Source organism: Anopheles ziemanni, chromosome X, assembly GCF_943734765.1.
Source record: "Anopheles ziemanni chromosome X, idAnoZiCoDA_A2_x.2, whole genome shotgun sequence".
Classification (NCBI taxonomy): Eukaryota; Metazoa; Arthropoda; class Insecta; order Diptera; family Culicidae; genus Anopheles; species Anopheles ziemanni.
Window position 1 is genome coordinate 11,302,675 of NC_080707.1, and position 22,317 is coordinate 11,324,991.

General features: G+C 45.2%; 2 protein-coding genes across 2 annotated transcripts; one reads left to right on the forward strand and one right to left on the reverse strand.

Moving 5' to 3' along the window:
* Nucleotides 1-5,876: 5,876 nt before the first annotated feature.
* LOC131291307 (glutathione peroxidase-like) lies at nt 5,877-14,265 on the forward strand. Its single transcript, XM_058320505.1, has 3 exons — nt 5,877-5,977; nt 8,477-8,703; nt 13,829-14,265. The coding sequence occupies exons 1-3, from the start codon at nt 5,877-5,879 to the stop codon at nt 14,140-14,142; spliced, it is 642 nt and encodes a 213-aa protein (XP_058176488.1). The 3' UTR covers nt 14,143-14,265.
* Nucleotides 14,266-14,444: 179 nt separating this feature from the next.
* On the reverse strand, nt 14,445-18,303 carry LOC131291055 (glutamate receptor ionotropic, kainate 2-like). Its single transcript, XM_058320243.1, has 7 exons — nt 18,213-18,303; nt 16,859-17,853; nt 16,553-16,797; nt 16,297-16,486; nt 16,121-16,205; nt 15,020-15,727; nt 14,445-14,950 (listed from the first exon to the last, which is right to left on the reverse strand). The coding sequence occupies exons 1-7, from the start codon at nt 18,301-18,303 to the stop codon at nt 14,445-14,447; spliced, it is 2,820 nt and encodes a 939-aa protein (XP_058176226.1).
* Nucleotides 18,304-22,317: the final 4,014 nt, after the last annotated feature.

Below are 22,317 nucleotides of genomic sequence, written 5' to 3' on the forward strand. Positions count from 1 at the left end.
GTGCGAATTTCGATTTCGGAGTGGCGGGCGGTTTGAGTTGCAAAGGTTTTTCCAACGTCCCCCCCCACACATTCCTCCGTCGACATGCAAAGGCAAAGTCAGGAAGTTATGCTTCCCTCCAGCAAACGTGAACTCGGCCTACATTTCGGGCGTTCGGGCGTTCGCTCTTTCGGAAAATTTCGGGAGAGCGGCCGCCGAGATTTCGGCTTTCGGAAATTCAACAGCATCCTTCGTCCTTGTCGCTGCCACGGCGGGGGGGGGGGGGGGGGGGGGGGGGGGGCGGGGGCGGGGGCGTCCATGGCATTGAAAAGCTGGAGCTTTCCTCCTTCCCCCCCCCCACCTGGTGCTGGAAAATTGTTTCATGGACGCAGATATTCAACCATTTTCTGGGTGAGACATTTTCTTCCCGCTCGAATATCGGCGTTGTTTGTTGCAAAGGTTCACAGTAAGGTTGGTTTACTTCAGTTGTGTCGAGTGTTAACTTCGGTTATCTTCTTGTGTATAAAATGTTCATTCTGTGTTCGGTGGAAAACAAGTTACTTTGAATCGGTGAAAAGAGGGAAAAACCAAATCCCAACCATCCCCCCCAAGTGACAAAGAAAGGCAGCAAACGGGGATGCCCCGCGGGGTGGTGGCGACTGGGGGTTAAGGAGGGAAATCTCTCCACAGTTCGTGCAGATTTCCACGTTAGCAGGAAATTTCTCCACTGGCTGGCTTTTCCGACAGGCTTGGGAAAAACTTTCCATCCGAATGCCCGCATTTTCAGCGCCTCGTAACGTTCGTCTTCCTATGTTGCGCCCCCCTACTTTCCTCCAACACGAATGCCCTCTATCTTCTATCTCCTTCCCACTCCAACTCGACTTTCCTCTCACACGCTCTTTTCGCGCTCCGGATCTTATCCCGGTTTGGTTTCCCACATTTTTCCCTCTTTTGCCCGAGTGGTCGACGCTTTTCTGCTACCTGCAGCCTGTGTGTGTGTGTGTGTGTGTGTGTGTGTGAGTGAGACTTCCGAGACTGCCTTGCGCAAGGACGGTTGTTTTTCGGTTGGAAGGTCTCCACACACTCAGGTAGTTTCCACACAAGGGAGAAGCTGTCCTGGAAGGGCACATACGACCAGATTGTTATCCCTTGCCTTCGGTTGGAGGGTAAAGCATTGCGTGTGCAAGCGAATGTGCAGCTTGCAGAGCTTTGCTTCTTCTTCTTCTTCTTCTACTTCTTCTTCTTCTTCTTCTTACTCCTAATTAAAACGGTTGTGTCCTTATTTATTCTCGGCAAGGCCAACGATTTCACGACTTTACACTGTTGCATTTAAAGAAAAACAAACTCTTTGTCGATCCTGTTTAGGGGTTTATCCACTCAACCCGATCATGTCCCGAGAACCAGATTGATTTCTTTCAGTTTACTAATTTTTATTTACTATTGTAAGCTAATTATGTTCTTTACGATCCTTCAAAGCAACTTCAAATCCTTCAAAAATCCTGGTAACGTAGGTAACGCTTGGTTACTTGGTTTTTAATTCAATTAACTGTTGTTAAAACGTTGACTTTCACGTCACCCATTTCGTAGGTGACAGCAGCACCCCTTTACACTAATATAGAAGTGAGCTACAGCGATTACAAAAATATAGTTTAGTCTTCGCTTGCTTCGCCGAAAACTTTTATTTGAATACATTTTATAACCAAACATTTTCTTTTAAGTTTCGTTTCAAAATGTTCATCCTTTAAAGAGGGTTGTGTTCGTTTGTTACATGTAATGCTTCCGGATGTCTTAACACGTTGACTGCCATGTCACCCAAAAGTGGGTGACAGTTCTAAAAAGTTCTAAAAAGTTTTTTATCCATAAACAAATGAAAATGCAACATAAAAATTATAGTAATATTTTTTGTCAATTCTTTGAGTAGCAAAATTTTTGCTTAGCCTTCAAAAATCGTTGGTTTAATAAATGTTTTAAGCAACTTTTATTAAAAACGATTGTTCTAAAAAAGTGTGCTAAAAACGCTTGGCAGTCAACGTTGACCATTTTTTAGTACAATCTTTTTCAATAATATTTGTTTATAACATTTATCAAACCAACGATTTTTGAAGGCTAAGCAAAGACTTAGCTTCCCAAAGAATTGATATTAAATATAACCATAATTTGTATGTTGCATTTTAATTTGTTTATGGGACAAACACTTTTTAGAACTTATGATAGCCATGGCAGTCAACGTGTTAATTAAACATCCCTTGAGCTGCACCTTTGCACTTGCTGAAGAGAACGTTCGTACTGAATCGTTTCGCCAAATGCTTCATTTTTGGTTTATTTTAGTACAGAATGTAAGGTGATGTAAGTGCAGTGACATATGCTCCTTAAGAACCTGAGCACGTTGGGAAATGCAAACCAGTTTGTCCCGGTTGGAGTTCGAAGGTGAACACTGTTTGTTTTGCCGACTCATGCTGAGCTTGCTGTTTAACTAAAAGCGCCTCCTCGGGGGTGCCTGAAGCGGTGATTTTACACAGTTCGAACCCGCGGGCGATTACGGGAACCAGCGTGGCTGCCCAGGTGGCACCCGGGAAATGCATTTTCCCAGCACCCCGTGTTCGCGTAGGAGCACATTCTTTCCCTTGCCAGCTTGAAAAAACCCTTTTTTCCCACGCGCTCATCTCTCCGTTCCCGGGAAAGTACTCACGCTGGAAGCAATCGGAACAGGAGCGCGGAAAAACAACAAACCTGCCTCGGGCAGGGTGGGAGAGGGGGGCGGGGGGGGAGGGGGGGGAATGCACGGGAAAAGTTTAACGATCAATAAAACGGTGCCAGCAGTGGCGAAATTGTTTGCATCGCCGAATCCATGTGCAATCCCCGCGCCGCGCGGCCCCCCCTTGCCTCGCTCCAAGATGGCGGAGGTCGGAGGTTACGAATACCGTTTCGCAGGGTTGAGTGCAAACGGGCGGGTAGAGGGTTGGCGAGCGAAGGCAGGCTTAAAAAGTTGCCCAAGAAAACGGAACGAAAACTTCGTCCGATGGAACAAGCGTCTCCGAGCGGCTCGAGGCCATGGAGTTTGGAGATGGGGCGTTGTTTTTTTTTTGCCGTTACGCTCGCAGGAACGGGCATGAAAGTTGCGGACGAACATCTTAACACTAGAGTAGATTGCTTTGGAATCTTGCCAGAATACTTTTTAAGGGTCATTTTGACCCCTAGTTTTAAAACGCTATAACTTCACTATTTTTATTTTGAAAATTTATCAAATCCGTGAACTGTTCCTTTTTAGTATATTTGTTCGCTATCTATTTGTGTTTTTAATTTTTTTTATGAACTACTTCATCACTACACTAGCTCGGTGTTAAGCAAAAAAGATCGATGTGAATCGAATTTTAATCCTTTTCAGTTTTATTTTTTTTTCTCAGAATGTTTCATGTAAATTCAAAAAAATATATTAGGCCTTCTTTAAAACAATATTTCATATTTTTAAGATAACAAATGACGCCACGAATTGGTCTTGACGTTGCGGATTTTAAAATTTTCCATAGGTTGTTTGTTCCGTTATTCCGTACCAGAGCGTTTCGAAGCGTTATACGGCATACGTTACTACGGGAATCGGCGTTATTTTTTATGTGTGAGGCCAACTTATGACGTCATTTGTAATTGTAAAAATATTATTTTGTTTTTGAAATGTTCCTCAACATACTAACTTTCTAGCTCATACTTTTTCTTATATATTTTGACTAAATAAAAGCTGAAAAACTCTATTAACTCTAAACTTTGCATCGAGCAAGAGGAATGATGAAGAAATGCATCTAAAAACCAAAAGAACGTCAAAAGATAGTCAACAAATATACTAAAAAATAACAGTTTACGGAATTGCAAAATCTTCAAAAATAGTAAAGTTATAGCGTTTTAAAAAAGGGGTCAAAATGACCCCTAAAAAGCATTCTAGGGATATTTAAGTTGGTTCTGGTATTGGTAGAACAAAAAAAACTGAAATTTTTGTTTTAGCTGTAGCTTCCGATTTTAAGAAAAGCCTTTTTTTCTGTAAAAATATTCAACTGATTACAAGATATTAAAATTGAAAATTGCGTTGGGGTCAAAATGACTCTTTTTTGGATTCTAGTGTCGGCGGGGGGAATGACGGCAGGAATGGAGTGGCAGCTCCGGGTAACTCCACCTCTTACCAGCGCGCGCCCTACTGACTGCCAGCGTACTGTTTTGTTTCTTCTCTCGCTTCATTTCCTGCACGGGTCTTCCACAAGCAAACGGTTGCTATTTTAAAGATTGCTCTCGTGCTTCAAACGAAACTTAAAGTACTCAGCCCGGTTTCGACTTCTTATTTTATTTCCCATGGTTTCCATTTTACGATCCACTGTTTCAATGTTGTGCAGGGCGCATAAGAAACCACTGGAAGCGGTGGAACTAGGGCACGGATGGAGGCGGAGCGGGAGTGGGAACAAAAATAGAACCATCTTCGAATTGCTTGCTTGCAACGGGGGCCTGAAGGAGGGCGGGGGGCGGTGTTGCTGGGTGCAATTACTCGATATTCCATTAGGAAACCATCAGCACACCTGCTTACCGTCGTTGGCAGCATCATCCGGCATCAACGGCCAGGATAGTACCGCCCCAGCCCCTCCCCTTCTCCTCCTCCATGGCCAGCCCGTGCCGAAGGACCCGGACGTCATTTTCCATTATAACTTGAGCCGACCGATGGGCGTCCACCTGCTTTTTAGTGACTTCAGCTGAGCTGATTTTAAATGCTTTTTAATGAACGTAATTGCACCCGGTGGAAGGATGCACTGGGGTTTACGGTAAGGGTGGGGGCGGGGAGGAGAGGGAGATTGTGTGGGAGTGGGAGCTTGAGTTCTCAAGCCGGGCAAGCGAGAAGGAACTGACATCTTTATGTTCGTTGTTCGCTTACAAATTGTTTTCAATGTGCAGCTTTTACGGCGTGTTTAATTTAAAGTTGCGCTTCTTTTTATTAACTATTTTGCTTTATCTCGTTTTATTATCATACTATTTCTCGTTTTATTATCACATTTTTACTCGATTTATTATCACACAAGTCAGAAAATGTATTTCAAAATCTACCCAACCATAGAAGACCGTGTTTTTTTTAATTAAAGAATGTTTATATTGTGCCAGAAAATAAACCACACACACATCTGTTATGGAAACACGAGGAGAAATAAGGTGAAATAACAGCTTAACGCATCGAAAACGTCCGGGTAATCACGTGATCCATATTTTTTTGCAAATCCGTAATGAAACTAAAAAAAAAACAAAACATGTAAATCGATTTTTTTTGATCAATTGAAATGGAAATTGGTGAAAACTATCTGAAATAAAGGAAAATCCCTTTGAGTTGTGATGCTATAGATGAACTATGACTACTTTCTCGTAGTAGGATCTTAAACATTGATGTTCGTTGGACTTTATATTTATTTTCCGTATGTAGCTTTTACGGTTCGTGTAATGAAGAAGTGATCTTTTTCTCTTTTAGAATAGATCAAATTTTTATCTTTTCTTTTCATTACATTCTTTTTACATTACATTACATTTAGCTTTCCAGTGGTAAAACAAACATACTATGACAGATAACTTTTTATCGGGTTTATATTTAACCTGTTCATCTTATTTACTTGAGGCTTTAGTCTGAATGTGCAATTAGTATAATCTATTACGTTTAAAATAAATATCCTTTTATTCTATCGTATTCATGTACATAACCTGAAATAGAGCAATAAACGGGGAGAAGAAAACCTATATTCTAAACATTAGAATTAAGTTTACTCGCAACTGGAGCAATGTTATAATTGTGTTTCTATTTTTTTTCTACTGTCTCTCTCTACATTCTAGTCTTCCATAATAGTTAGACTTCGATTGGCTGACCGGACGAAGGTGGAAGAAAAATGTTTTTTCTAGGTCGCCGCCTGCTCGCTAGCCGTCGTACCGCCGCTGGGCTGCTCGGGACCGCTATAGTTGCCATAAATCTGCTGTCGTCGCCCGCCGGGTAAGTCAGCGGAAGTTTGCATGATCTTCAGTACCGTTCGAAAAGTGACACGATTCGTATGTTATCGATTGGTGAGGCGGAGTAGTAGAACGGCAGAACGAAAGCAAGAAAACCCTTGCACGAACGAACGGAATCACTACTAATTGTGCCCATCCTTTGCGTGACTGCCGCGTGCTTTCTTTTCCCCTCTACCCGGGAACCTGAACACCTGACACGAAATCATCCACCTCCGCTTCTAATTCAACCGGAAGCAGGCAGAAAACAAACGATAGACAAGGTTTTTTCCGTGTGGAGAGAAACAAAAAATGACAAAACATGACTTACTGCTATATGCTACTCACTGTGATATAAAAAATCACTAGTGAGAAGCGTTAAGAATGTTAGGTTCGGATAGGAATGTTAAATAAAACAAATTTCACAATCAGTTTGAACATACCTTCTAGGAAGCATAGACATAACGAAAAAAAAAATTAAACCACTTAATTTACACTGAAATAAAAAGGCCTCAAACTGAAAAATTGGTTTATAATGGATTGAATATATAACATACAAATAAACTTATTTACAGAGCCTACCTTTGGACGATTTGTAATATTTAGGGGTTTTGGATTTTTCTTACTTCTTTTTAACGACCAAATTGGTTCGTTTTATAGTTTTCCTTTTTATGTGGTGTTAGATTTGACAACTTTGTAAAGTTGTTTACTAAATAAGTGAATGATCTAACTTTTTTAGAAAATATACTTTTTGTTTGGGCTGTATAAAACTTGCCACTAAAGTTGATCTCGAATGCAGGTGTCTCTAATGCGCCATATATTGAAATAACTCGTTAGCTTCTGCCTCTAACGCGTCTGAGTTTGTCTCCAGCTCACCAGCTTTTGTATCTTACTAAAACATAAAAATAAAAATGTCTTTCCTAAATAATTACACTGCAACAACAATAAACAACAATTATTTTATGCTTAAAAACTATCTTGTGCCTAACAACATGTTTTATTCACCAATCTTTTTAGTACATTTTTGTTTGCGCATTTCGCAATCCAAAGAGAAGTGATGAATTCCGGGATATGAAGGTATTTTCACAGCTGCTAAACGTCACTTTTTTGTTTGTTTACAATCGTTGTCTTATTGGGTCAGTATCAAAATTTTTACTTTCTATTAATTTTGCCTAGTTTCCTTTCAAAGCTCTATAAAATAATTTGCAATACTGACAAATAATCTTCATTGTTACGTGCATTCTAAATAACCAATCTTTTAGAAGCAACAAAGCATTTAAAACATATTTAGGACAAAATTCAGATATGGAGAAAAAATCAGATGAGTACGAGACAAACGCTGATGAGTTAGAGACAAACTCGGAAGCGTAAGAGACATACGTGAATGCACTTTTTCAATCATGGGTGGGTTTGAGGCTAAGGTAGGTGTCAACAACTGTAAATCTGGTGAGACTTCTCTCGAGTTATCAAGTAAAATCTGCGTATGGTAAAGTTTTCCTCGGATGAACAATTTGTTACTCTCCCAAAACCATCAAAATCGAAGTTCCAAATTTAAAATCCTAACAATAAATCATCCAAAAAGGATAGGATTAGGCTCCCATTGAAAGGATAGGTCGGTGCTTCTTGTAGACGACGACCACGTCGACATTACTTTCTCCGTAATCTATTCGTGCCAAGCGTGTTCCATTGATTACGCGCATTGATTCGCACACTTTACGGGCAAATCAGTGCTCCCTAATGTGGTTAGCTGGCCTACACCGTTTCACCGGGTAATCGAGATGGGCGAATTTTTTGGGACCTCGCTGTCTGTCGGCGTTCGCGTTGATTTGGGTCGCCGTGGGACTCGACCGGCGATCCATTATCGGGCCACATCCACCAAAAAAAAAAAAAAAAAAAACAAACAGCAAAGTTAGCTGGAAATCTTTCACGAGGCGAGTGGGGAAGCTGAGGAGGGAAAATTAATTAACACCCATTAGCCGGCGCCCGGAGAGAGCGGCCTCGGTGTGGATTGGGTGTTTACCGTCGTTGCGAAACGGGGATGTAGTTTTTTCCTCTGCCTTTGCTCGTTCTTATCGCTACACTGCCGGTTGGATTAAATTTGATGTTTCCGTTATAGGAAGCGGTTCCAACCCACTGTCGATGGCTCCAGAATTGGATGCACGTCCTCGACGATCTGCCACGGCATTGTGTCTGAGACCGCAAGTGGCGGCCGAAGCTCTTGATGGCCTTCGTAAATTAATTATGGTACATCGACGGCAGGATGGGGGATACAGCGCGCTTTCTCTAGGCCGGTGGTTCATTTCTCGCTGAGTGCGCACTAAGGCAAACATCTACGAGGGAGTAGATTAAAATTTAGAGCGCGTTTCGAGTTCGGGGAGTTGGGCAGCAGCGCACTCGAGATTTCGGCTGCTTTACAGCGCGAACGAAGCTTTACGAGCGACCGATTCGCAAACAACCGAGGGATTACGCACTTCAGCAACGGATTATCCTCTTCTGCTTCTTCCAGGACCGGTGCCTGCAACGCCAGCCAGCCCCCGGCCACCGGGACCGACGGGAAGGCGGCCCGGTCGGTGTACGATTTCACCGCGACCGACATCGATGGGAAAGCGGTCGACCTGTCGAAGTACCGCGGTCACGTGCTGATTATCGTGAACGTGGCCTCGAACTGCGGCTACACCGACGGGCACTACAAGGAGTTTAACGAGCTGTACCGGGAGTACGCCGAGACGAAGGGTAAGTGTTGCCAGGTGTGATCAACGACCGGAACAAATAATTGTCCAGCGTGTCGTGAAGTTTTCCCGAGCGGAACCAAACATAGAACATCACACATCAATTTAGAACAAATGGAGAAATGTCGTAACCCAAGTATTTGTTTGTATAGCAGGAAGCAGGAAGTTTCAACAATTTTTCACTACACTTTTGCTTTTTTAACGGTCATTTTGATCGCTTTTTTAACACATTATACTTATTTATTTCTAAAGATTGTTCTAAACCGCAAACGGCTTTCTTTTAGTATATTTGTTCATTATACTTTGATTTTTTGGTCTGTGTATGATATGGTTAGTTTTGAATTGCTAACTGTTACAGCTTAATTGTAGGTTATTTTTTTTCTACCTTCTCTTTAACGCTCTTCTTCGTTTGTAAAAAAATGCAAGACTCGTCTGTTGATAGTACTTTGTTTTGGTACGTAACGTGTTAACCCTGTGTTTTTGTTTTCCTACTTAGATTGCTTTTTTCTGTAACTGTAAATATTATGTTTGCATTAGTTATTTGAGTTTTTTTCCACATTCTTATTAATTTTGATCCAAGAAACCATTGATTCGATGTATGTAGCCTGTATGTTCCCTTTTTTCGACCGTCGTTTCTTTGTTTTGTGATATTTAAATTGATTCTCACACAACACATATGTTTGTAAATCTAATATCAACTTGAAATAATCGTACTTCTATGCAATAAGATTGAATTGCAAATGATGCTAAAATAATGCCTATACGTACAAAAGTGGAGGCGCTAACCGTACATTGTTATAAATGTATATTTTTAGTCGTATATTTTTCAAAGTCGGCATCATATGCGACTTACGATATGCATTACCCGTACATTGCTCGTTCATCTATATGTTTGCATAAAGAAAATCGTATTACATTCTTAATCGGCATCATATGCAACGAAGAATATACATTGCTCGTACAATGTCTATGCATAATGCGATTCCGATTCGAAATATACTAATATGAGATGCAATTCATACAACTTTATACGACTTCGTGTAGTGTGGGTTTCACTCTCATTGAAATGGTAGAATCTAAACATCAAACTGTTTATTATTTTTTATGAAGGAAGTTTCGGTATGAAGTTCAACGTAGTCTCGCTTCCGCTTCCGCTTCCATTCTCAAAATGATCAAATTGCAATCCCTGACCAGGCAGCAACAAGGCATAGTATGGCTGCAGAACGTTGTACAAACTCGTCTGTGAAAGCCGTAACACCGACGCTGGTCGCAAAAGTACAAGTGTCAGCTGGGGAAAACCAATCGTTGCTCGGCACCGGAAGGCTGTGCACATACGAGGGCCGGTTTTCATTGGATTTTACTGGCATCTAACATTTGGAATATCCCATCGGACGGCTTCGAGCGATATCTCCGATGTTTGTGCCGTGGTGAGGTTGAGTTCTATTTCTGCCATTTTTATTCTTTCCTTCGAACCGTGGTGGTGGTTTCCCTTTTTCCCACCGGTGTAACTATTTCAGCCCCCCACCCTCTACAGCTTGGGTAAGCTTTAAAGTTCACCGTGTGCATCTGTGTTCCAATTCTGCCCCCGCCCGGTGCGATGTTGGTTGATTTTTCAACGTGCTTTAAATCTACTCCCTTGAGGGATCGGGCCTTCCACCAAAGCCGCAGCTGCGAGGTGTTCGTGCTGAGGTCAGGCGGAACCGTTCGCAACACACAGCATCGACCGGTGTAACGTCCTATTCAACGCCATCGATTCTTCCTTCGTTCCGGGGGTTCGCTTTTCCGGTTTTCCCTACGGTAATTTATTGCCGCTTTCGGAGCACATCCACCCTCCTGGTTTTCGTGGGATGAAGAATTCTACCGGCAATGACAAACCATAAGGTATCCACTGTGCACCGCACAGTCGGGTTTGTCCCGCGCATAGTTCAGGATGACAGGTAACCTGGTTTCTCATGGAAACATAGATCACACGTGGCATATAAAGTTTTCGCTTAGCCTTCAAAAATCGTTTTTTTAATAAATGTTATAAACAAATTTTATTGAAAAAGATTGTACTAAAAAGTGTGCTAACAACGCTTGGCAGTCAACGTGTTAATAGTACCTGACAAACGTTAATTTAACTAATGTCAAGCCCAACTTAGAATATCTTAACGCAAATCAGTGAGCAATTTTAGTTACGCAACTAAAATTTCACTTATCGAAGCCAGCTTAGAGATTTATTTTTTAAGTTTCATGAATGTTTTGTCTGACAGCTTGGGTCAACTGACAGCTCTGAATGGAGTCTACGGTAGAAACTATTTCAAATGATCGTTGAAAGGCTCTATATGATTTAATCCTGCACATCGTTTGTTTAGACTGGTGTCAGTGTTTTACCGCGTCAGGTTTTTGACTGGCGAAAATGTATGGAATTTGACAGCTGCAAGCTGTCGCACAATTTTATCTGTCAAACAAAGTGGGATTTAATAAGCTTAGAGTTGTGGTTTTCATCTAGGAAAAATCATAATATTAATTTAATCTTCTTAGAATTTGAAAAATTTCTTGACACCAGCCTTATCCATCCAAGATAATCGGTTGACAGCTAACTTTTATTTGTTATGAGTACTGAGTTTCGATACCTTCAATCCACTGAAACTTTTCCATTTCACGTATGTGTTGTGCAGTTCGTACTGAACCCGTAGGATGTTTGATAACGCCAAAATGGGTTGACGTCAAAATTAACTCCGGCAATATGCCCACTGTGCAGGAGCCGGGAAATTCTCACGAATTTCTAATTTATTACCAATGTTCGAACCGTTTTCGTTGCAATGGTTTTTCCGGCGGATTTATGTACGGGGGCTCGAGGGCGTTTGTTCCGCTCCTTCCCCCCCCCCCCCCTTTGTTTTTCCTCCTATCGAAGGGTGGCCTGGGGCGAGGGAGAGGGGGTTCAGCTTGGATTATTTCTTTTGGACTTTTCCAGAAGGCAACGGCACGGTGTGAGGTAGGTGTGGGCTGTGATTTTATGACTTCTAAGCCGCACACACACACACACACACACACACACGCACACAGTTCGTAGGTGCATTGAGGTGGAAAATTCGAATGTTCACAACCACACACACCCACACCGATGCCAGACGGCTGTACTTTTCCCATAGTTTCTTTGTTGTTCGCGCCCTTTCCTAAATTATTGGAGTGTTCCGCTACGGTGATTAAGTGCGATTCATCCCATTCGGCCACTTCCAGCCGGAAAAGCGAGAAGCGATCGATAGGGCGAAATATGCCCCCCACCCTCCACCTCCCTGGGGAGGGGTTGAACGGTTTAATGAGAGCAACCGAGATGGCCCAAAAGCCGCTGGAGTGGAAAGGAAACCTCGGCGAATGGACCCGCACCCTATGGCTTGGTTTTGTGCGTTGAATAATTTTCACAACGTTTTCCCGAAAACCCTGGTACTTGGATGAGGATGCGAAGGATGTCGAGAGAGACTGAGCTCGGTGGGAAAAAGTTTCGCATTCGTCCGGGGCGGGTTTTTCGAACGTAAATGAGTGCGATTAAATTTTACACAGCCCTCCGAAGAGTTTGGCTAGAGGCCTTGAGATATAGGGGACTATAGGCTGAGGGGAGGGTACTCGTGTTTAACTTTTGGTTTTGCGAAGTTTTAGCCCACCACCGATCGGTACCGTCCGGTGGAGTTCTTCGACCCCCGGTTCGCTTCGATCCTTCGGTGGTGGTGGTGTGGAAACTTTTGCCCACGGGTGTTAATTACATGTGCTGCCGATCCCTAATCAAATCAAATCCTTCCTGTCGAAAGCGTTGGCAGCTGAGTACTACTACCGTTTCTTGTTCGTCGCGCGCCCGTTGTCGTACTGCAGCCCTCCGACATTGTCGGAACTAGTTTACGAGTTTGAAGTCGATGTGTGACTCGAGGTTCGCGCCTCGAAGTTATTTGAACTAAGCACCAGCCACATCTCCGGTGAAGAGTGGCTTACGGCGGGAAGGAAAGTTTAGGAGCATTAGGACTTGGGGAGAGGCACATACCTTTGCCAGCCGAAATTATACATTTCCAACGGCGTTGAACACTATGTCTATAATTGTTTTACAATTGAGTGATTAAGCTCTCATTCCCACTTTTCTGTGGCACCTCGCAGTAACTTCTGGTTGATTCTAGTACTTTTGGTATTTGTGTAGCTTAGCAGAGTTCAGATACAGCTTCAACATGGTAGCTTTCTTGCAATATGGAAGAAAGTTTATTCAAATGTCAAGGGTTGACTGGTTACTGAGCAACAGACCACTGTTATCGAGGGGTAATAAGAGCATTCCTTAAGAACCAGAACCCCTTGAGATGGATCAGATGGCTCCTCCCACACACTGCAGAGAAAACACAGAGGGCCTTGTTTGGAGGATCCTTATCTAGTCCGTTAATAAATACCTTGGGAGTTCCGTAGGGTAAGGTACTGTGACCCTTCCTTTTTATAATGTGAATCAATGACATGTAAAAGGTCTTGAAATATTCTAACATAACCCTGTTTGCAGATGTCACCGTGATTTTCCTGTACATCATCAGTACATTATGTAGTCAAAATTGAAGACTATAAATTAAATCTTGACCTGTTGTTGCCAGATTACCTTGAGGAGAGAGTAATTCGAGGCACTGATGTCCATGCCTATGGGACAGGAGGAATGTGTCTTTTAATTTTTGAAGACTGATTAGTAGAAAATAGAGGTGATCCCTGTAGCCGGGCCTATGTTCTTGCGTCTGGCTAACTGCATCCTTGAACGAATCCTTCGACAGCTATTCAACCATTCATCAACATCATTAAAATCTTCATTTGGTACTGGCTACACTATTAAAGCCACTTTCCCTTCTTGCTTCAGCAATTTTGTTTGTGTGACAACTCTTCTGTGGATACGCCACCAGCTACTAACATCTCACTTAGTCCCTTTCTGTGTTCCAATTCTTCGGTATTGTTGATCACTTCTCGCTTTAGATCTTTTATACATGTCATCATTAAAAGCTACTTCGATTTCAAATTAAGGATTCAAAGATTTTAGTTTGTTAAGTACCTGGATAGAAAATATAGTTACTTACGTTCGTCATTTGTAACTTCTATGTTGTGGAATTCAGAAGCACTCCGCTCTTTCTCCCTTACAGGCCTACGCATTCTGGCGTTCCCGTGCGACCAGTTCGGAGGCCAGGAACCGGGCACCAATGCGGAGATCAAGCAGTTCGCCGAGGGCCGTGGCGTGAAGTTCGACATGTTTGCGAAGGTGTACGTGAACGGCGATGAGGCGCACCCGCTGTGGCAGTTCCTGAAGCAGCGCCAGGGCGGCACGCTGGTCGACGCCATCAAGTGGAACTTCACCAAGTTCCTGGTGGACAAGAACGGACAGCCGGTGGGCCGGTATGGGCCGACGACGAGCCCACTAGAGATGCGCGCCGAGCTGGAGAAATACTTCAACCAGTAGGACCGAATGGCGAACGTGCGATCTTATATAGCGCTCCCGGGTAACGGGTAGCGGCGTAGTGGAGTAACGGTTGGTCCACGCTTGGATCGCCTCAGAATACTCTTTATTGTGCTTGCTTATGTGCTACTAATTTAAATAAAAATGTGCATTTGCTAAACATGTGGTTAGGTCTATACTTGCGATACCTCTACGTTGATGATTGGTTTCTAGTTTTATTGTAAGCACAACGGGTCAATCACCGCCACACGATAACTCATTTACAAATAGGCTCCAAAGGGAGGCCACTTCCGTGGAAGGGCATCCTAGTTTTTGCCGAAGCTGAATCCCATCTTGTCGATGTTCATGAGGCTCGCGGCAGAGCGCACGTTGTTGATACGGCTGGCCGATTCCGAGCCACGCCGGGACTCGGACTTCGAGCGCAACGAGCTCTTGCCGCTTGCCGTCGACTCGCTTAGCGTGTTGTGCACCGGCTTCGAGGTGACGGAGATGCTTAGAGCGAACTTCAGCTCTGCCTTGAGCGCGTCCCACGGCGTCACCTTCTCCTCGACTGCCACCTTGCGCACATTCCAGAGGAACTCCAGGATGCCGATGATGAAGGCGCACAGGCACCCAATTGCCAGGACGACGAACACGCCACCCACATGCCCGATGCCCAGTTCCGCCGTGTCTGCCGAGCCCATGCTGGAGGACTCGTTGCACCGACCACCACCGTGCATCTCCTTCCACCAGCGCTGCTTGAGTTGGTGCAGCTTGCCTTCCTCCTGCATCTTTAGCACGGCCCCGCTGATGGCAGTGCGATACGGTGAATCTAAAATGACATAAGCAAGCCTGTAAGCCTCCTCAGCAGGATCAGTGTACTCCGATCCGGACTACTCACTGACTGGCATCGCGATACCATAGCCCTTCGAGTCGAGCAGACCTCCGATCTGCGTCAGATCGCATTGCCGCTCGGTAATGTATTCCAGCGAGGTCGACTCCATCAGGAACGCGTAGAGCCGTTTGCCCTTGAGGACGCGGTCCCGACCCTCGTCGTTGCTCTTGGTGAACACGGACGGGCGGGCCGACTCCATCGCAGCCCACATGCGCTGGTACGTGGAGAAGTTGGACGTTTGGAAGAACGCCATCGTACTACCGCCGACAACGGCACCGTACTTGATCTTGCTCTGCTTCGCCAGGTCCTCCGCCGACTCGATGGTCGCATCCATGCGCTCCATCGTCAGGAACGCAGCCAGGTTGGCGGTGTAGGACGACAGCATGATGAGGGCGAAGAACCACCACATGCCGGCAACGAGTCGCGTCGATATCGCCTTCGGCAGGATGTCGCAACCCTGCCCCATTATGGAGCCCATCGTCAGCCAGAGCGCGTTCAGCATGTCCCAGGTGTTCTCCACCTCGTCGTTGTCCTGCTTGCAAGGGTGCGGGTTCTCCCAGTCCGCCGGTGCCATGCGCGATAGCACAAACAGCAGCACCGACACTCCCAGGTAGGCCGTCGCCATGTAGATCCAGACGTCGAGCGAGAGTGGCGAAAGGAAGGAGAACAGTTCCTTCGGCTGCTGGACTGGCTTGGCGTACAGGATACTGATTCCTGTGAGAAGGCCCGTAACAAAACGCAAAGTTACTATATGATCTTATACGCCACATGCTAGTTAACACTTCCTTAAAGCATATCTCGATCTCTTCAAAGCTCGTTCTGGCCACTTTGATTTAAACTTCCCTATCTTTGACGTTCATTCATTTCTTGCAGCTAATGCACCTCCTTGCTGAGGTGTATCATTTCTTTCCTATCCCTATTTCGCTCATGAATTGACTGACTCGATATATTCAATGCAGCTTCTATCCGGCCTTCTCGCCAATTTGTCTACGTCCTTGTAGTTAAGAATATACTAACGTGTTTGAATAGCCCTAGATGCAAGCAATTTGTTGCTAATCAACAATTAGACAGGAGGAAGTAGTACTTTCTTTGTATTACGCTACCTACCAAGTGTCATGAAGGGCATCGTAAAATCAACGGCTGTTCGTCTCTCGTACGTTATCGTGAGGTCACAAACGGCCAGGTCTGCTTTCTGCAAAACAAAATATGATGGGAAAAGAACACACGATGCTTGTGAAACGTTGTCCCAGCGGATCTGTGGCCACAGCAATGCAGAAACCCACCCGGTCAAGTAGATGCTTCACGAGTCCATCCCACTTTTTAGTGATCTTGTTGTAGGAACCGTACTTTCCATCCGGCACCAGCTCCATGCGATACTGGAAGCCAAGGATCTTGGAGATCCCATCGATGAGCTCCAGCGAGTATCCCTCGAAGCGGTTGTTACCTTCCAGTATTTCGCCTTCCTTCTTCTCCCTGCAAAGGCAGAGCAAAACGGTTCTGGTTCAGCTGGTCCTGACACGGTACGTTGTGCGAACATACTTGAACGTGAGAAACGGTGCACCGATGCGGGACGCGACGATGAAGGTTTTGTTCTGCAAAGACTCCACGATCTGCGAGTACACCTCGCCCTCGCTGCGCGTGTAGTTGACGCCGTGTGTCGGGTCCCAGGTGGCAATCTTCTTGAAGCCGTCGTCCTTGCTGAGCTCGATGATGTCGAGGTGGAAGTGCGTGCGCCGCCCAAAGTCGTCGAAGATGATAGGGCCCGTGATGCCGTATTCGGTTTTCTGCGGTTGAGCTGGGAGGTTACTAGCAGGCAGTACAGGCCGTGCTATACAATGTACCTACCACCTTCATGTAGTTGACGATGCGCAAGCCATGTTTCCACTGGCGCTGGTTCTTGCTGCCGCAGGACAACCGCCAGTACGAGATCTCCTCCGTCGCGTCCAGCTCCCGGATAGCGGTGGCGAAGATCTTGACCGCGTCGTTGTAGAGGGCCGACTCGGTCTGGACGTGCTCGGGTGAGAGCCGGAACGGGCGCTTCATGCGCGCCTCGCCCTGCTCCCAGTCGTGCACGGCGTTCTTGATGTCGAAGCTCTTGGTGTCCATCAGCCGGAGCGCGGTGATGTTGGAGCGCGAGTAGCGCAGCTCGTTGAAGTCGAGCGTGTGCGCATCGAGCGAGGTGATGATGTAGCTCTGGTATTCCTCCAGCATCTTGACCTCCTTCGCCTGCATCAGCAGCTCGACGATGCGGTCGGGCCGTATCTCCAGGATGATGTGCGATTCGCCGGACGACTGGATGTCCTTCAGCAGCGGCCGATAGTCCGGATCGTCGTCGATCTGGCGCACCGTGATCGGCGCATCGCTCGGGCCGTGAATCTGCAGGATGTCCTTCAGCCGCATCAGACCCTCGTCCGTGTCGTAGATGATGGTGAAGCTCTTCCAGCTGTAGTCGACGATCAGGTCGGCCAGGGCGCGCGACAGCATGTCCGCCTCCGGGTACAGGTTGATCGTCATCGCCTGCTGCTCCGGCTCGATGCCACCGAGCGGCTCCGGATCCCAGTGCGTTATGATGTGCGGGATCTCGAGCGTCTTGCACACCGACCCGACGATGCCTGCCGTCAGTATCGTCGAGGGCCCGAAGATGGCCGTCACGCCCTCGGCCGCCAGCTCGCACGTCTTCCGCTCCGTCTTGAAGCTATCCTCCGGCCAGACGTAGCGCACGATCGGCACCAGCTCAAAATTCTTCTCGTGCATGTTGACGCGCTCGATCGCATAGCGAAACGCCACCTCGGACTCATACGATCGTTCCCGGCTGTCCGGATCTCTGTGGAATATGGCACCTGGGAAAACATACACACAACTTTAGGTAGACAAGAAAACACGCCTGTTGCGGCTTTGATTGTGTGCGGTTCGTTTGTTGTCCACATTCCGCGTTGACTGCGTTGACACTTCGGACACTTGACACTCCGACTGTTGATGGCGACGTTTGGACTCGGCAATATGGCGTCCAAATTGAAGGGGATGGTGCGTGCACACATCGTTTGATAAGGAGCTGGTCGATTCGTGGAGCTGTTTATCGTGGACCGTGGGAACACCTTTGTGCACCTCTTGTTTGATTGCCTTGGAGCTGTCACTTGTGAATAATAGTATTCTCTAGAAAAAAGCATGCTGCAGAGAAAAGAGACACGCAAACACGTACCGATGGGAATCTCCCGCTTGCCCAGGACGATCCAGGCGGGCGTGACGAGCACGAGCAGCAGCAGGAACGTTCCGCAGCTCCACGGCTGCATTTTGTGTGTGTGTTCGATGTACCCGTAGACCGTGGACAGGGTGACAACCTGGACCAGAAAAACTTTCCGCACGAGCAGAAGCGTTCAAAACACAAACCAGCCGTACACGGCCGGCCGCTCACAAACACTGTGATATGCGTGGCCACCGGTGCGACACGACACCAGTTCGCGATCAGTTCGCGATCGTCGCACAGCGGCGCAACACACCGCCGACACCGCACCGAACCAACCGCCCCCCGCCGCTAGCGTCCACCACCGAGCCGGGCAGCCTTCATCCTCTCGCAAAGGTCTGGCTGAAAATAGCAGCAAAAACCTACCACCAACAGCGCGCCGGAGCACGAGACACGACGCCGGGACGACCCTTTTCGAGCTGTAGAGCGCGGCAGCTGTTCGCCGCACGTTTTCAAGTGAAGCGTTCGGCTTGCGTACAGCCTCCCGCGAGTCGACGCCAAATACCGAGCCGGACTGACGAGATGAACTCGAATGAGGATGATGATGCTGATGATGATGAAGCAACACAGTTCCGTCCGTGTCCCTATTTTTAGTCGCGCGGAATCCGTGCGAGCATCTCGGGAATGGGGGATTTTCGGCGTAATGGGAATTTTCGACGCATCACACTCTGACGGTCATCCCGAGGGCTCAACACCTGGAGCGAATGTGGGAGGGCAACTAGTTAGATTAGCTGCTTATTTCCCTACCGACAATTCACCAGCGATGCCGGCGCTGCATGCAGTTGCATAGGAGTGCAATTTCCGGACACCGTTTGCGGAAGTATGTGCTGTTGCTAGTTTTCCACAGCACTTCACAGTGGGAAGATCAGTGCATTCGCTCAGACAAAAGTTTGCTTGCCTAATTTATAAATTATTTTGATAGCGCTGTTTATCTTTTTTTCATCACATATCTATTTCAAAAGAATTGAATATTTTCTTCATAACAAAGTAACGTTTGTATAGAATCAACATAAACAGATAGATACTATGTAAAGAGAAATGAGTGAAAAATGCTTACTTCTCAATTTGGATCGATGGAAGACGGTCTTTGGAGCCCACGTCTAAGAACTTTATCAATTTTATCAGAGAAGGTATGTGTGGTGGAGACGCCTGGTTGATTACTTTAATCAAATGTTTCAATTTACTATGCGTGTTCTAAACAATATTTTGAACATTAAAAAATTGGTTATTAAGTTTCTACTACTTACATTAAAAAGCATCTGTTCAATCAAGACTTCTTGAAGCCATAAATGTTTTGCTAAATGTATTCATCGTCAACTCAATAGAGATAATCAAGGTATATTTCTACTAATCTATTTATTTGCAAGTAGAAAAAAAGGTCCCTAAATGGTATTAGAATCCTTGAACTCGATCTAGTTTATGCTATAGGTACTTTTAATGACACAACTTAAATCTTTCATTCTAGAATCAGCAAAATATTGTGACGTCTCTCTTAGATTTACCTAATTATTTTTTTCGTTTTCAAAGGCGAAATAGGTAATGGAACGATAAAGCGCAGAAGAATAAAGCAGATGAATTCATACTAAATAATAAGTAAATAATAATAAATAATAGAATTCAAATAAATTTTAAAACCTCAGTTCAAACGCAAAATGTGCTAACCAAAAAAATGTTACTTTTGACTGCTTAAACGAACTTTTTTTTCTTATTTATCCCTTTCTATGCACTACGGTCCCATTGTTCCACAACAGTATGTTCAAGTATTCTAAAATTACATTAATTTTTGTTTGCGAGAAGAAAACTATCGTTCAATTAGGAAATGACCATTAAGGGGGTCAGGGTTTGGAAGAGCGATCGGAAAGGTAGTTTCCTCGCCATGATTGTACTACATTCGATGTTAAATTAGAGCAAGTGACATAGCTTGTTGATGGTTTATTCACCAGAATCGTATATAGAGTTGTGGTTTAACAGGACGATTGAATTGAACATGTCTTTGCTTCTTGTTATCCAAAGCTTATTCAAACCCGCCGCTTATTCAAAGCCTTGCTTCTAACCAAAGCTTGATTATTTGGCTTCTTCGCAAGCTTTAAGTTTCTCAGTTCACCAAAGCCAGCATTCGGGATGTGATGTTTTTCCCCGCTTGAGCAATTCTGGTAGTTGTGTCACCAGAAACGACAACAGAAAGTTTCCTAATGTAACAAATTCTTCAACCACCGAACGTTAACGACCCGCTGCATGTGAGTGCCGGGACAGACTCATCCATCACGACAGAACGGAAGCTTTTTTAATCTACTGGGAAGGGGTTAGCGGAAAAAAAACCAAACCAGCCAGACGTCACTAATGACAAAATGGACAATACTAATGCATTTCTGCAAGAATGAAAAGTAATACTTACGGTTTTGACGAGAACGGAGAGCCAAAGTGTGTTTGATAAATGCTCCTTAAAGATTGACACCATTAGCATTAACTTTTAAGCACAACAGCTTAAACGATAAGGCAAATTTGGACTGTTAACTATAACAAAGTTAAAAAAAGCTGGTTGGTTTATATATTTACTGTCTAGTTCATAACTAGACCTGAAGTTAACAAAAAAATATTGAAGAAGCAAAGAGAAAAGAGTAATTAAATAAATATGTTTTAAAATACATCTTGTTTTAGAAGTACCAGAGTATTTTATTATCTCTTTTCTCATCTGCAATTACTTCATACGTAGCTTTTATACGAAGCATTACATTCGATTGTAAACTTATTTCTCTATTGTTGTTCGAGCTTGTTGGTTTGAAAGAAACCGAAAATGATATAGTTTGCTTTGCAGGTATTACATTTAACAGAGTCATTAATGCTGTTCTCTTGTCTGTTCAATCAGATTAAGTTATTTTTTGTAAAGTTAACGACGTTTTTGTACTGCGTTGGTGTATTGGTTTAGTAATAGACTTGAAATGATACTGTTTTACTGAAAATGTTATAAACCGTTTCGATTTTAACTCATTTTCCTGGCAAGGATGTTTTCTAAGGTTGAAACATTTCACTACTCCCAAACTTACAGGGTGTTTGTTGCACTTTCCTTGAACTTTACCGTATGAAATATTTCCTTTCAATTGTTGTGCTTTTTCGTTGTGAGTGGCTCTGCTGGGTCGAAGTAGCTTATTGGAGAGTGGTCCAGCCCATCTCACAGCATCCAAGTAAACATCGACGGCTCACGTCCGGGGTCACCCATCTCCGGTTGCGTTATCAGCGCTGTGTGGGTGACGCTGTAGAGTGGGACACCCTAATGCGCACTGCATGTGACGCACCCCGCGTGAGTGCCACTCCTCCTCCGAACGCGAACGGGAAACATAAACAGAGACCGAGGTGGTTTGGCAGCATCCCTTCGCATAAAGCTCAAGTTTGCAGCATCCGTTTGCGACCCCTGAGTGTCCGGAGAAAGCTCGCCCGCTCGAGCGCCCTTTGACAGCAGTGCGGTCGGCTTCATCCGCTATGGCCCAGAGATGACAGATGCTGGTGGTAAGTGTGTCCTGGAGAGTGGCTTTTAAAACCGAACCGAACCGTGCGACCAGCAGTCAGTCAGCAGCCAGTTGCCGCAGCTATCGAAGCTTCGGCAGGGAACCCCGAAGACCGTCGAGGCTGAGCGAATACCGTGCTGCAGTCATTACCGAGGACTTCCTTGCTTCCGTGTGTGCGTGTGTGTCAGTGTGTTTGGAACATAAACTAAGGTAGTGCCGTTGGTTTTTCGGGCGAGTGCTTCTAGCCTTTAACGTGTGCTTACTTCGCCACCAGAAACATTTCCCACCAAAGTCGTGTGCTCCGTCGGCAGCACTGTACAGGGGCAGCATCCGGTGTGCGTGACGTACTACGCCTCCCCGCACTCCTTGGTGCGTCCATCTTTTCCCTGTTTGCCAACTGGTGCTGCAATGCTCCCGGAGTCCCCCGGGGCTACGTCAGCCCAGTGTCATTGCCTCCTCCTGCAAGAACATTGAATTTGACAGTTCGACTAAATCTTCTCGCATGCTTTTTATGTGTGTATGGCCCTACCTATGTGTGTGCGAGTGTGTTTTTACGTGTA